The following is a 16252-nucleotide window of genomic DNA, read 5'->3' on the forward strand; positions in this document are numbered from 1 at the left end:
ATTTTAGGCGCCCCTAAAGAGCCAACGCCTGGAGATGCCCTCATCTTCCTTGTAGCAGCTGCGCACAGCCTCCTCGCCCCGTCCCCAACCGGCGAAGCCACCTGCAGAACCCCAAACAACTTCTCGGAGCAAGCCTCAACCCCTCTTGATTATTCCGTCGAAACCCTAGATCCCCAAACCCACGCGGCCACCTCCTCATGGATCATCCATGGCGTTTCGCAGCCGGCGCCGGCAACGACCTCTGCCCCGTCTGCACCGCGCCCCACTTCCCCTTTTGCCCGCCTCCGCCTCTCCCGCCCCACCCCTTTCCCTACGATCTCCACCCACCGCCCCCTCCTCCCCCGCCCCAGTACCATGCCCCCTTCTACCCGCCGCCGCCGCCGATGTGGGCTCCTCCGGGGCCGCACCCGTACGATCTCCTCGACACGGAAGGCCCCCACAAGAGGATGCGCGTGGGGGAGGCGCCTCCGTTCTCCGGCCCGCCCCCTCCCTACCCGCCAATGTTGGGCAGGGCTTCTGTGGAGGGAGAGCGGCTGCTCGGGCTGATCCGGGAGCATGGCCATGGCCGCGCTCAGCTGCCGCCTGCACAGTGGCATGGTGAACCGTATCCACCCGATGGTTTCGGCTATGGAGGAGATGGGGCTTATCCTCCTCATCAAAATTATAATAACCCGTATGCGCAGGGAGGCAATTTCACTGATTACGATCTCGCCAGAAGGATGCCACCTCCGCCGATGCCGTTTGATAGGTATAGTGCCTTAGATTCGGTAGGAGGATCTCAGGAGAAGTATTTCGACCACCATCACCATCATCAGTTTCACCCTGAAGCATTGCCGGGTGCTCCACCACTTCCTTCAGTACCACAACATGCTGAGGCAGGAAACCATTATGATTCCCGCGATTGGCGTCATCATGCGGGTGTTGTGCCGCCACCACCAGATCCTGCAATGCCTTCTACCCCAGATTATCATGCAATGCCACCTCTGCAGGCAGCAAACTCGTCATTGTTTCCTGTCCTCTCCAGTTCCCCGGCTACTACATCACTTCCACCCAGTGATAATACCTTGCATCATTCCCACCTGATGCCAAACGCAAATTATTACAATGGACCCAACAAAAATGAGGTTCTCTTCCTTGGATGCTTTGCTTATAATATATCATTGGCCACTCAGAAGTCAAAAGTATTAATCGCTACATATGTGCGTGTTTCTCCAGGGGGTAGATTTCGTACATCGGCAACAATCGGAGCAGCATTTGGGGGATAGAATGCCAACACAGGACAAACATTCTTTTAACAATGTGGAAGTCAATGTTGTTAATGCATGCGACTTGTTCAAGCAGCCCCTTTGTGCTTCACGCCCTGATCATATTGTTATCATCCTGCGAGGGCTTCCAGGTTGTTTCATATGTACCATTGTTAATGTTTCATAGTCATTAAGTAGTCTAATTATTAACTGCAACAAAGTTGGCAATCCTAGCCAGTAAAATGACATTAGATCTGATATGCTGTGGGAAGTGTCCAACCTTTTGATACTTCCATAAGCAGTGACCTTATCGTTTCAGTGTTCCTGTTGTTTAAGAGTGCATGTTGTCTTTCTTACATATACATGAAACCCGGGCACATTACTTGGGAGTTCCTGATTTTTTTTTTGAACAAATTGTAATCTATTTGATGACGTTTTCAATCGAAAGCAAACATCAATATGCATGATGAACTTCCTACTCCCTCTGTTCGTATACATATGTTGCTTCTAGAGAGGTATAAACAAATTTGTTTAACTTTCTCCACCAATACTTGTAGAAGTATCTTCACTGTTTATATGAAAAAAGAACATAGATGGCTTTGTCACAAAGTACCCCATTGTGGCATAGCGATATATCTTTAAGGTCCTGCGAAAATACTGTGATAAGGTACTACCTAAAGTTGAGTCTTCATGACCAATTACTTTCCAAAAATGACATGTGTGGGGTGGGGAGGGAGTAGTATTATGGTTTAATTTGGCGCACAAAATTATCTATTATTCTGGTAGGGTCAAATCATTTCATGTCAGCGCTTCACAACTGTTACAGTTCTGACAAATATTAGAACTTGTAGGTAGTGGAAAGAGCTACCTTGCGAAGGCATTGCGTGATCTTGAAGTTGAGAGTGGTGGAAGTGCACCCAGAATTCACTCGATGGATGACTATTTCATGATTGAGGTTGAGAAGGTCGGTAGAAACTGAACAGTGGACACAATTTATTGTGTACTGTCGACCATTTATTTCTTGGCTTAGACTTTCAGAAATGCTCATCATGGCCCTGCTATTTCTATGGATAATTTGTCCTGTAACTGATATTGTGCTAAATTGCTCTTAGAAGGTCGAAGACAACCAAGGGTCTAAATCTTCTACTGCATCCAAAGGACGGAAACAGTTGACCAAGAAAGTGATTGAATATTGTTATGAGCCTGAAATGGAGGAGGTGATGTATCTCATTTGTTCTTGTCTATTACTTTCTTTTTGTCATGTTGAATGCACCTGCCAATTATTGGGAACCTGCTATAGCTAAACCATAGCATCGCCTGTTGTTATTAACAAGCAGGCAAACATATTTTAGTTAATGCATCGGTGCAATGCAACCTTTTGTAAAGAAATGTACTTCATATTTGTTGAAATATGGATATCAGGGGACCTTCCCAAGAGTTTGCAATGCATGTATAGAGAACGAGATAGTATCTGAAATTAGCATTAAATGTAAGGATAATGTAAGGTTCCCTATAGAAAGAATTACCTGGATTGTGGATATGAGCATCGGCTATCAGTTGCCTTTTAAAAAGAAAAGCTCCACCATAAGAAGTCTAATTTCTTCTCCATTTGACAGACCTACAGATCAAGCATGTTAAATGCGTTTAAGAAGACCCTTGATGAAGGGAATTTCACATTTGTGATCGGTATGAAGTTATTCTAAATATTATTAAATGATGCAACATGCTTTATGATGTTTAGTCCGCATTGGTTGTTTTACCTTGCATGTTATAGTCTGCCTTGTTTATGTCTTTGCTTGTAATTTCATGGAGTGTTGAATGAGTCCCCTTCCTATTTTTTCCTGTCAAAATTCATCAACATCTTAATATGAATATTAAAAGGTTTTCTCCACAATAGAAACTTTGTTTTCTATTAATTATCAAATATTTTGGTGATCAGTTTGTGGGAATTATGACATCGGTTCCCTAGACAGTGGTTGGGTGCCCATTTGTCTCGGAAGTTTATATTCCTTATTGTTCAAAAACATTCAGTTAAGCAACATTTTAGCTGTCGTCGCGGCATACAATACACCAGGCGATGCCTTTATTTTCACCAGTGGCGGATGCTGGATTGTGGTAACTGACATGTTTATTGCTGGTATCCCTGACCGTTTTTAGTGGATGACCGCAATCTGCGGGTAGCTGATTTTGCTCAATTTTGGGCAAGCGCGAAGGTAAACCCTCAGTCTCTTTTGCGTCAACTGCGAGAATTTATTTTGCTTACCTGGACCTTTTCTTAATTATTTAAACCACACCGTTCTTGTTTTAAGAACAAGAGGGGTATTCCTTTTCAAAAAGCATGTTTTAGGGCCAACTGCCAGTCAGGCAGTACTCAAGATGTAGTACTATTTTGAAATTGCATATTAATGTTGCATGTTTTGATTTAATTTGTTTGCCACAGTAGTGACTTTCTTCTTCCTCCTTTCCTCTTGAATGTGTTTTTTGATCTATACTAGTTGCTCTTGTGTCATATAGGCAGCCCCCCCTTCACATAGGCAATACGGTATATCATGACATACATAATGTTATGCAACGATTTACGTAAAAACAAGAATAAAAAACCGCTCATCTCTCTCTCCCTCTCAATGTCTGGGAGTATGTGTTTATGGCTTTATGCCTGCGCGCAAATAGCTCTCTCTCTATGTGTATGCCTGCGAACAAAGAGCTCTCTCTCTCTCTCTCTCTCTCGCATGAGTGTACGTGTTTATGCCTGCGCACAGGAAGAGCACTCTCTTTCTTCTGGTCTGTTCCATGTTTCTGTATGCACTATGCAGTTAACTGCATACTGGAACGTGATTTACATTTTTATATGGTTTGTATAATAGCTATAGAACATGCGGTTGCAACTTGCAAGGTCAGTGACTGTTGTATATACCGAGAATCAACTGTTGAGGTCCAAACCTTGCTGGATAAGATCTTATGCATTTCAGGAGGCACTTTATTGCACTACCTCATTGTTTGGAATTTGATTGTCTGAATTATTATTGTCTCCTAATCTGGCTTTTTTTATAGTAGGTTACTGATTCTGTTTTCTTGTATAGAGATCTGGCTATGAGGTCTACTTGCTCGAGGCACCATACAAGGATCCAACAGTAAGTTCGTGTAATATCACATAATAAGAAAGGCCTAACTTGTTGTAAATATGTGATTATGTACTTCAGACAGCTACCAATTCTATTTTTGTCGAATAAGTCACGGATCATCTAAGAACTCTTTGCCAATTATTTGTTTTGGTATAGTTTGGTAAGAATATGGATTGGGAGACTGTCCATATGCACTGCTGATGAAATATATACCTGAAGTTGTGGTGCTTACGACATGTGAACCATATGGTGTAATTGCCAATGTAGAAAGCTTTCAGTCAAATGCATGCACCTTGAATGTTCCTGTACTCCATAGCCAGAGTAGATACACCTTGCATGTTTCCGTAGTCCACAGGCAGAGTAGATACACCTTGAAGATGCAGTTTTATGATAGATACGATAAATGTGTGCATTTTGGTGAAACTTTTCCTAGCGGTGTAGCTTTGTGGTAGTTTTGTCGGAAATATGCTTAGTTGTATGATATTTATACTCAGATAAAGTAGATTCCTTTTTATAGCGTAGAACGTCTTATATATCTTTTGTAATACACAGGGCTGTGCTGCTAGGAATGTGCATGGGTTTACATTGGATGATATCAAAAAGATGGCAGCTGACTGGGAGGAGGCTCCACCACTATATGTGCGACTAGATACCCATGTATGTTCTTGAGAGTATTGTTATGTTTAATGTTTTGCAATAGACCTTATATTAGATACATAGTTAATCATGTTTCTAATCATTTGCACCTTTATTTTCAGTCTTTATTCCATGGTGACAATCTTCATGAGCATTCTATACAAGAGGTAACACTATTTCACCACTCACCAGTCATTTGTGAAGAGACGAACTTTCTCATGATTTCTATATGTCAAATAGGTTGATATGGACACAGAGGATACTGATGATGCTGATGATACGGCAGTTAACACCCAGTCTGGAAGCTCAAAGAAGGCTATACCTGAATCAGCAGATGATGTACCTGATCAAGGTGCATATTGATGACATATCCTTGGCCACAGTTAATCTTATGGTTTAATAACCCTAACAAAAAATTGAAGAAGCCCTGCAAAGTATTTTTCTTCTCATACTCCAAGAGTGTGTTTGGTTTGAGAACCAAGTGGAATGAAATGTTATGGTTCTATTCTGGTGGAATGGGTCGGTTCCATTCCTGCGTTTGGTGGGGGTCAAAAAATAGAATGGAATGGTTCCGTTCCTGCGTTTGGTGGGAGAGATGGAATGAGAGGAATCTATTGCATTCTTAGTAAAACGTTGTTGCAATTTTCACCAGCATTTCTTTTGCATTTGCATCAGAAACAACTAACAATGCACAATTACAGGATATATTATTCCTCATTACAAACTTTGAAACATCAAATTTGCTTTGGGATTCATCACAAAATTTGGAACTCACGCAAATTGCTCATCCTTAACAATTTTCACACAGAGCTTAGCCAACTCTTGCAACAATCCTAGCATGACCATACACATAAAATGAATTTTGCGTCATGGCTACATACACGCATAAAGTTATGTGCACATCAACTGCATCTGCATATGCAATGGCATCATACATAGAAGACAAGCACGGGGCAGCGGGGCATTTTCACCTTCGGGCGACAGGTGAATGAGCTCCGGATGGCTGCCGGTGACTTGTCGACGGGCCTGTGAGGACGAGCTCCGGGCCGCAGTGACCATATGCATGAAGAGTACTCAGGTACCCGCCGCAGTTTGCACGCCGAGGCGAGCAGCAGGACGAAATCACCGCAGCCGCACGACGAGCCTCTGCCACTGCTCCTCTGCCGCCGCTGCTGCTAGACAGCCCAGTTGCTCCGATGCAGCTGCTAGACCGCCGCCCCTGCTCCGCTTGCCATCCCCACCGCCTTCTTCGACCGCCGTCCTTGCTCCCCTTGCCGTCCCCACCGCCATCTTTGATCCTTGGTGCGGCACCACCAGAGATCGAGAGATAGGGAGAGACGATGGGGAGGCGGCTCCGGAGAGGGAAATACGAGGGAGTGGCCGGCACAGTCGCAGATCGAGAGGGAGAGAGATGAGGGAGTGGCAGTGCTGGCCAAGGATGGGTTTGGGGGTGAGTGAGTCGCGGGAAAGGTGAGAGCTGAGAGGTGTTCTGCGTGATTCCTCCAAATCGGAGGTACTTGTGCATTCCACATCTGGGCTGAATATTCCATTCAGGAGAATGGTTTGGTTCTGGTTCTCCACTCCTACCAAACACACCCCAAGTGTAGAAAGCCACTGGCGCAGAACGGATCCGTTGCATTCCACCCTGTGACCTGAATCAAACACACTCCAAGTGTAGAAAGCCCTGCAGTTTGACTCGTTTTTTCTGTTGATGCATATATCTTGTCAACCCTGAGCTCTCTTTGTAGGAAAGAAGCAAACACCATCACCCTGTCTTTTTTTTTGACGTGCATCACCTTGTCAGTATGCTGGCAATTTTGTTATCTCTGTCAACTTATAGTCTTATAATCCAACTAACCTGACCTACTGTGGATCTCCTGCCTGCACACTTGTTGGAACCTTCTGCCCTGTGAGACAAACTCTCCCACGTGGGCAAGTGTGGAGTATTTGAACTCGATATATGTCATCGTCATTATTATATTTTTAATGAATCTTGGTGCGTACTTTTTTATGCCAGGGGACAGGTGGGATTCATCAGATGAAGAAGACTTAGATGACATTAAGGAGCTAGGACAGAGCAAATGGTCAAAAGATTTTGATGAGGATACTGACAGGTCCAAGCATGCAGATGGAAGTACACATACTCTTTCTGGGCTGGCCAAGACATATGGCACCCATCAAAAAACACTTACTTGGGGTGATCGGGTACGACATTTGCTTTAGTGAAAGTTCAACATATTGCTTTCCTTGTGCTTCATTTATGCTTGATCCTTGGCTGCACTTGTTTCTCTGGAGTGCAAAAGAAAAATTACGTCATTATTAAAATCTAGTCCTAGTTTCTGAGCTACAAAAACACGGATTTAGTTGGACACTTTGTACTCCATCTGTCTCAAAATGTAAGACGTTTCTTGACACTAACGTCTTACATTTTGAGACAAGAGGGAGTATTTAGTTACTGAACCTTTGAAGATACTTTGATTATTCCAAAATAGAAGTTACGTCGGCTGCACCCTTGCAGTTGTTTATCACTTTGTAGTCATGATGTGATGCTCCTTCACTCAAGTCTGTGTTACACTGTTTACTTAAAATGGAAATACCATATTCCTTTTTTGATATGCTCAATCTTCCTTTCTTTTGCAGCTTGAAAAGGGTGGATTTTCTATCGGTGCAGCCAAAAGGAGACCCACTTCATCTTTAATCATAGGACCTGGATCAGGGTACAATTCGGTTAGTATTAACCCACTGCTAACATTATGGCAGTTAAATGACCGCACTATGCTGTTAGTAGCACCTTACTTTCTGCTACTATTCATCCTCTGCATATTCTTTCATACTTGCTAATATTTTGTACAAATCACTTGTTTGCATATATTCCCTTGCTTTCTATTTTTCTGAAAGGCCTTCTATTTTAATTGAGTTTTATCTATCCTATATCCGAGGCCCCTTTGACAATTTATTTAGGCCCAAGTCTTTGCTTCCTGCCAGTTTGCTATATTGAAAATCATTGCTTGTAGGTCTCCAACCCCTTGGCTGAAGATAATTCCACAGGCGTGAAGGATAAAGTAAACAATGAAACAAAAAGACGGTTCAGTGAGCAACTTCGTGATGAAGGTCAATCCTTCAGGGCAGTTTTCGACCAGAGAAAACAGCGCATTGGGGTTTTCAACAACGGAAAAAATGAGTAATCCGTGACTGAGAAGCCTGGATGGCAACCTGCAGTTGTATGGGCCTCTGGGTACTCACGTTGCCCAGGGTCAAGCAGAGCACAGGCAGCTCGGAATCACTGGCTTGTTAGTCCTGTTGCTCCATTGCCATTGGCATATTGCAGTTCTAAGATTTGCCGGACACAGATAGGCTTCACCTTAGTGCCTGCTATCAGTCCCCACAAGGCGCAATTGAAGCAAGCATTACTTTCTGCTTGTGCTATTTGTCTTTTGGCCCACACGAAGAAGTGGTGAGAAGTTGGTTCCCTTGATTTGTTGCAGGCTTGTAGCTGCAAACTCACTAAGATCCTCTCGGCAATGCGAAATCCTTTTTTTGGGACCTGCCATTTCAAGAGCAACCCCACAAGATGTATGTATTGTGAACACTGAATAATGACATAAGTCCTTGAACAAGGTATGGAGCACATAATGACTGGGAGGGAATCGGGCATCAGTGGGTGTGTTCTTAACATGAGATGGAAACGTTTGAATATTGAATGAAACATAGTACTCCATGAATCTAGCAAATTAGTTTGGGTGTGTTTTTACACCATGCAAATAGAAATTATAGAGGCATGGAAACTAATCTTTGTTGGAGATGTGTGAAGAACATGAGTTACCCCCAGTCTTACCAAACAAAGCCTGAGCTTATAATAACACTAATTGTAGGTGTAGGTCTGGAGGTGATCTCCAAACCTTCACAAACTTGAAATCTACAAATATACTCACTAGTGCCTCCAATCGCCTAGGAGTCTTCATCCACGCTTGGTAAACTTGCTAAATTCAAGTCAATTTGGTGCAAAGAGAGGGGAAAGCTTGAATCTTCGTTAGCTCCTCTATCAAAACTCTCCTCTTTAAGTCTTAAGGAGTCAAAGGAATAGTGGCTTGGGAAGTGGGGAATGATGTTTTGCTTGATCTCAAATGGCCTCTCGAAGGGGTTAACCCTAACCCGAACCGGAGAAAGGCTATTTAAAATACTTCCTCCGTCCCACAATATAAGTACGTTTTTGACACTAGTGTACTTTGACACTAGCGTACACTAGTGTTAAAAACGTACTTATATTATGGGACGGAGGGAGTAATTCTCAAACTAGTTGTTTTTCCTACTTAGGCACTTTGCTTGGGACAGCTTGAGTGGTAACCTAGCTGCTGGTCAACAAGTCAAACTTTGTTCAAACTAGCTTTTGTGAACCAGCACTGGAAGGTCTGGCATGGTCATCGAGTGATCCCAAATCGAGTGTTGATCGTATGGTGCCAAGATCGAGCAAACCTGAACCTAAGTCTAGACGATCCTACATTGGGCTCAATCCTGCGCCTGCCAATCTGGACATCTGGATAGTCTGGGCACTTTGCTCCAACTGGTTCGGGATGTCAAAAACGATGACTTTGAAGGTGTGAACTATGTATAAAAGGCATGAACAAATATACTTCACCATCCTTGTCCCCTCTTAATAGCACGGGTTCCCTATGACTCAAGAAACTAAGGGCATGTTTGGTCTTACACCATAGTTTGCCTCCCTGCATCTATTACTCGGTTCAACTTGACTGAGTAAAAACAGGTTCTGGGCGATGTTCTACGTCATGTTTCGTTGCGTGCATTAGGGTAGCACCCCCCCCCCTAGCGTTTTGTTGCCCATGTCGTGATTTTCGGCTGGGCTCATGCACCACACGACGTCTGGTTGCACACAATCGATTCGATGTAGTAACCTCATACGCCTATGTGGTGACCTTATCTACCACCTCCCTAACCAGTGATCATTGCATGTTACATATGATCACAATGATCATAGGATAAAAGCAACACCACAATGACGACAAACTGGACGGATATTATCTAGTTCTTCATCCCACACTACCCGCCTAACTTGCACCCTTGCCTACTTCAGGATATATAGCTCTTCTCTTTGATTGCCAAGTTGGAGTAATCATCCTCTGCCTCATGCATACTCTTAAATCCTTTGTAGCAGCTGTCTTTGTAACCTTTCACTTGTTCATGGCATGTCTGTCATGAACTATAGACTCCTAGAACCCCACCTGAGTATGCCAAATACCACTTCATCTACCAAGGCTAAAGAGCAACAATTCAAACAACATGCAAATTTGGAACAAAAGCAACATAGGTATGTCTAGTCATATACCCAAAAAGCACCACAAGTTCGTCCTAACTACTATGGTGTCATCTTACCACCACATCCCAAAGAGGATGTAATCCTACCACCGCAAGTTAACCATCAACATGATGGGTTAGCATATAACACCTCATCAAAATATATAGGCCAACAAGTGTTTTAAAGCCCTAGCTACCAAAATGGACATCACCATCATGCACGCCATCACTACCACCAGGCCTTAGCACCAGAAGTAGTGCTTGCCCAGCCAGGCCGTAAGCCATAGGACCCTATGATGCACTTCCATCCCAATGAACCAAAGACCCCGCGCCCTGTTGTCCAACAGGTGGCTAAGAGTAGCCACCATCAAAGCCTCCTGACTAAAGCCACCTCCTTCACTACATCGGTCATGCTGCTAAAGATGTTCAACTCCTCCTCCATCAAGCCTCCCCTCTTCCTATTTCTCCCATGAGCAGGATAGTGATCACCACCAGCAACTTCCTCAGGTCCATCAAGGATGATGGCCTCAGAATCTTGGGTGTATAGATACTCAGGCATAGCGAACGAGAGGCTAATTGAAAGCCATGGCATGCTTGCCAGTAGCCAGACCGCTTGAGAAGATGGTCTGCATCTGAGAGTTGTTCTGGATGGGAGTGTTGAGGAACTCAGTGTCCTTGGGGTGGTCCTAAGAAAGAAACACATAGATATTAGTTGTGATTGACATGTTAGAGCACAAAACCAAGTGTTATATTAGCTAACTGTGACATGGACTTGGTAGTGCTCTGCCTCCAACAGGATCGTGAAGGTGTCATGATCCCACTATGCTCCGCTAAGGTCTCTGGGCTTGGACACTCGGATCCATATGGATCTCCACTTCCCGAGGTGTTTGTATACTAGGGTTGAGGTCACCTTTGTGCCACATAACTCAAAGACTTGCTTGGTAACAACGTTGAGGTGCACCTCCTTGAAGACCTTGTCAGTCCTAACCCCACTGGCGATGAACTCACACATCTTGTTAAGCATGAACGTGGTCAGGGAAGGCTGCCATTTCATTGTGTTCCCCTTCCTAGCCCCCCAAATCGCTGCCTTTGTAGCCTTAGTAGCTGCCTCAGGCATCACCACCACTATAGATGATTGCACTATAGGCCCCTCAAACACATCTGCATCAGGAGGTCTCTGATCGGATAGCAGTTGTGAGTCCTCAACATAGGGGGGCATATTCTCAGACAGAACAATGGCCTAACTAAGGTCTTTGGTGTTCATGTATGACAATGGTTAGCACCAATACTACTGAACAAAGACAATGCATAGAACACTGTTGGGGAACGTAGCATGCAATTTCAACAAAATTTCCTACGCTCACGCAAGATCTATCTAGGAGATGCATAGCAACGAGAGGAGGAGAGTGTGTCCACGTACCCTCGTAGATCGAAAGAGGAAGCGTTAGCTTAACGCGGTTGATGTAGTCGAACGTCTTCTCGATCCAACCGATCAAGCACCGAACGTACGACACCTCCTAGTTCTGCACACGTTCAGCTCGATGACGTCCCTCGAACTCTTGATCCAGCAAAGTGTCGAGGGAGAGTTCCGACAGCACGACGGCATGGTGAAGGTGATGGTGAAGTGACCTGCGCAGGGCTTCGCCTAAGCACTACGTGAATATGACCGGAGGCGTAAACTGTGGAGGGGGGCGCCACACACGGCTTGGAACAATTGATGTGTGTTAGAGGCGCCCCCTGCCCCCGTATATAAAGGAGGGAGAGGGGAGGAGGCCGGCCCTAGGCGCGCCCCGAGTAGGAGGAGTCCTACTTGGGCTCCTAGTAGGATTCAGCCCCCCTTCCTTTTACCGGAGAGGGAAAGGAGGAAGGAGAGAGAGAGAGGGAGAAGGAAAGGGGGGCGCCGCCCCCTCCCCTAGTCCAATTCGGACTCCTCCCTTGTGGAGGGCGCTCCACCCCTATGTGGGCTGGTGTGCCTTCCTCCTATGGCCCTTATGGCCCATATCTTCCCCCGGGGGGTTTCGGTAACACCCCCGGTACTCCGATATGTACCCGATACAATCCGAAACACTTCCGGTGTCCGAATTGTCGGGAAACGCAGTAATTTCAAAAATCCTACGCACACGCAAGATCATGGTGATGCATAGCAACGAGAGGGAAAGAGTGTTGTCTACGTACCCTCGTAGACCATAAACGGAAGCATTATGACAACACGGTTGATGTAGCCGTACGTCTTCACGATCCGACCGATTCTAGTATCGAAAGTACGACACCTCCGCGATCTGCACACGTTCGGGTCGGTGACGTCCCACGAACTCACAATCCAGCAGAGTGTCGAGGGAGAGCTTCGTCAGCACGACGGCGTGATGACATTGATGATGATGCTACCGGAACAGGGCTTCGCCTAAGCACCGCTATGATATGACCGAGGTGGATTATGGTGGAGGGGGGCGCCGCACATGGCTGAGAGATCAATGATCAACTTGTGTGTCTATGGGGTGCCCCCTGGCCACGTATATAAAGGATGGAGGGAGGAGGAGGCCGGCCCTCATAGGGCGCTCCCAAAGTGTGGAGTCCTACTAGGACTCCCTAGTCCTAGTAGGATCCCACCTCCTACATGGAATAGGAAAAAGGGAAGGGAGAAGGAGAAGGAAGGAAGGGGCGCCCCCTTTCCATAGTACAATTCGGACCAGTCCATGGGGAAGGGGCGCGGCCACCCTTGAGGCCTTTCTCTCCTTTCTCGTATGGCCCATTAAGGCCCAATACGAATTCCCGTAACTCTTCGGTACTCCGAAAAATATCCGACTCACTCGGAACCTTTCCGATGTCCAAATATAGCCTTCTAATATATCGATCTTTACGCCTCGACCATTTCGAGACTCCTCGTCATGTCCCCGATCTCATCCGGGACTCCGAACAAACTTCGGTCATCAAATCACATAAATCATAATACAAATCGTCACAGAACGTTAAGCGTGCGGACCCTACGGGTTCGAGAACTATGTAGACATGACCGAGACACATCTCCGGTCAATAACCAATAGTGGAACCTGGATGTTCATATTGGCTCCTACATATTCTACGAAGATCTTTATCGGTCAAACCACATAACAACATATGTTGTTCCCTTTGTCATCGGTATGTTAGTTGCCCGACATTCGATCATCGGTATCTCAATACCTAGTTCAATCTCGTCACCGGAAGTCTCTTTACTCGTTCCTTAATGCAACATCCCGTAACTAACTCATTAGTCACATTTCTTGCAAGTCTTATAGTGATGTGCATTACCGAGAGGGCCCAGAGATACCTCTCTGATACACGGAGTGACAAATCCTAATCTCGATCTATGCCAACTCAACAAACACCATTGGAGACACCTATAGAGCATCTTTATAATCACCCAGTTACGTTGTGACGTTTGATAGCACACAAGGTGTCCCTCCGATATTCGGGAGTTGCATAATCTCATAGTCAGAGGAACATGTATAAGTTATGAAGAAAGCAGTAGCAATAAAACTGAACGATCATTATGCTAAGCTAAAGGATGGGTCTTGTCCATCACATCATTCTCTAATGATGTGGTCCCATTCATCAAATGACAACACATGTCCATGGCTAGGAAACCTAACCATCTTTGATTAACGAGCTAGTCAAGTAGAGGCGTACTAGGGACACTCTGTTTGTCTATGTATTCACACATGTACTAAGTTTCCGGTTAATACAATTCTAACATGAATAATAAACATTTATCATGATATAAGGAAATACAAATAACAACTTTGTTATTGCCTCTATGGCATATTTCCTTCAGTCTCCCACTTGCTCTAGAGCCACTAATCTAGTTCACATAGTCATGTGATTTAACACCAATAGTTCACATCTTTATGTGATTAGTTCACATCTCCATGTGACTAACACCCAAAGGGTTTACTAGAGTCAATAATATAGTTCACATCGCTATGTGATTAACACCCAAAGAGTGATCATGATTTTCTTGTGAGAGAAATTTAGTCAACGGGTCTGCCACATTCAGAGCCGTATGTATTTGAAGGAAATATGCCCTAGAGGCAATAATAAAGTTATTATTTATTTCCTTATATCATGATAAATGTTTATTATTCATGCTAGAATTGTATTAACCGGAAACATAATACATGTGTGAATACATAGACAAACAAAGTGTCACTAGTATGCCTCTACTTGACTAGCTCGTTAATCAAAGATGGTTATATTTCCTAACCATGAACAATGAGTTGTTATTTGATTAACGGGATCACATCATTAAGTGAATGATCTGATTGACATGACCCATTCCATTAGCTTAGCACCCGATCGTTTAGTATGTTGCTGTTGCTTTCTTCATGACTTATACATGTTCCTATAACTATGAGATTATGCAACTCCCGTTTACCGGAGGAACACTTTGGGTACTACCAAACGTCACAACGTAACTGGGTGATTATAAAGGAGTACTACAGGTGTCTCCAAAGGTACATGTTGGGTTGGCGTATTTCGAGATTAGGTTTTGTCACTCCGATTGTCGGAGAGGTATCTCTGAGCCCTCTCGGTAATGCACATCACTTAAGCCTTGCAAGCATTGTGACTAATGAGTTAGTTGCGGGATGATGTATTACAGAACGAGTAAAGAGACTTGCCAACAACGAGATTGAACTAGGTATTGGAATACCGACGATCGAATCTCGGGCAAGTAACATACCGATGACAAAGGGAACGACGTATGTTGTTATGCGGTCTGACCGATAAAGATCTTCGTAGAATATGTAGGAGCCAATATGGGCATCCAGGTCCCGCTATTGGTTATTGATCGGAGACGTGTCTCGGTCATGTCTACATTGTTCTCGAACCCGTAGGGTCCGCACGCTTAAGGTTACGATGACAGTTATATTATGAGTTTATGCATTTTGATGTACCGAAGGTTGTTCGGAGTCCCGGATGTGATCACGGACATGACGAGGAGTCTCTAAATGGTCGAGACATAAAGATTGATATATTGGAAGCCTATGTTTGGATATCGGAAGTGTTCCGGGTGAAATCGGGATTTTACCGGAGTACCGGGAGGTTACCGGAACCCCCCTAGGAGCTAGATGGGCCTTATTGGGCCTTAGTGGAAAAGAGAAGAGGCATCCCATAGTGGGCCGCGCGCCCCTCCCCTCCCTTGGTCCGAATTGGACAAGGAGAGGGGGCCGGCCCCTCTCTCTCTTTCCCCCCTCCACGAGTCCTATTCCAACTAGGATTGGGGGGGGGGATCCTACTCCCAGAGGGAGTAGGACTCTCCTGGCGCGCCCCTCATGGCCGGCCAGCCTTCCCCCCTTTAGTCCTTTATATACGGAGGCAGGGCACCCCAGAAAGACACAAGTTGATCCATGTGATCTATTCCTTAGCCGTGTGCGGTGCCCCCTTCCACCATAGCCCTCGATAATATTGTAGCGGAGTTTAGGCGAAGCCCTGCTGCAGTAGTACATCAAGATCGTCACCACGCCGTCGTGCTGACGGAACTCTTCCCCGACACTTTGCTGGATCGGAGTCGGGGATCGTCATCGAGCTGAACGTGTGCTAGAACTCGGAGGTGCCGTAGTTTCGGTGCTTGATCGGTCGGATTGTAGGAGACATACGACTACATCAACCAAACGCTTCCGTTGTCGATCTACTAGGTATGTAGATCATACTCCCCCTCTTGTTTCTATGCATCACCATGATCTTGCGTGTGCGTAGGAAATTTTTTGAAATTACTACGAAACCCATCAGTATTTTGCAAATTTTCTATGTCTACAATGCTTTGCACAGAGCTACTCTAGCTAATTGCTCCCACTTTCGATATGTATCTAGATCAAGACTTAAAGTCATCCAAATCGGTGTCAAAGCTTGCATCGACGTAACTCTTTACGACGAACTCTTTGTCACCTCCATAACCGAGAAAAATTT

At 44.9% G+C, this 16252-nt stretch overlaps 1 protein-coding gene across 2 annotated transcripts; it reads left to right on the plus strand.

Annotated features, from left to right (window-relative positions):
• Positions 1-41: 41 nt before the first annotated feature.
• Positions 42-8619, plus strand: LOC125512445. Of its 2 annotated transcripts, none has more exons than XM_048677541.1 (13): positions 42-1124; positions 1216-1396; positions 2096-2208; positions 2360-2461; positions 2861-2930; positions 3402-3457; positions 4325-4375; positions 4919-5023; positions 5125-5169; positions 5243-5354; positions 7020-7207; positions 7643-7729; positions 8017-8619. In XM_048677541.1, exons 1-13 carry the CDS (start codon positions 198-200, stop codon positions 8185-8187), a joined length of 2208 nt encoding a protein of 735 aa, XP_048533498.1. In that variant the 5' UTR covers positions 42-197; the 3' UTR covers positions 8188-8619. The 2 variants fall into 2 exon arrangements, with proteins under 2 accessions (XP_048533498.1, XP_048533497.1); XM_048677540.1 differs by having other exon boundaries at positions 43-1124; positions 2357-2461.
• The last annotated feature ends 7633 nt before the right edge of the window (positions 8620-16252 follow it).

The sequence above is a fragment of the Triticum urartu genome, chromosome 6 (assembly GCF_003073215.2).
Source record: "Triticum urartu cultivar G1812 chromosome 6, Tu2.1, whole genome shotgun sequence".
NCBI classification, from domain to species: Eukaryota; Viridiplantae; Streptophyta; class Magnoliopsida; order Poales; family Poaceae; genus Triticum; species Triticum urartu.

Excerpts from the sequence above, each read along its gene's own strand:
- LOC125512445 (XM_048677540.1), top strand. The coding sequence starts at position 198 with ATGGATCATCCATGGCGTTTCGCAGCCGGCGCCGGCAACGACCTCTGC. Across the intron at positions 1,397-2,095 it reads CATCCTGCGAGGGCTTCCAG|GTAGTGGAAAGAGCTACCTT; the intron begins GTTGTTTCATAT and ends TAGAACTTGTAG. Across the intron at positions 2,209-2,356 it reads TCATGATTGAGGTTGAGAAG|AAGGTCGAAGACAACCAAGG; the intron begins GTCGGTAGAAAC and ends AATTGCTCTTAG.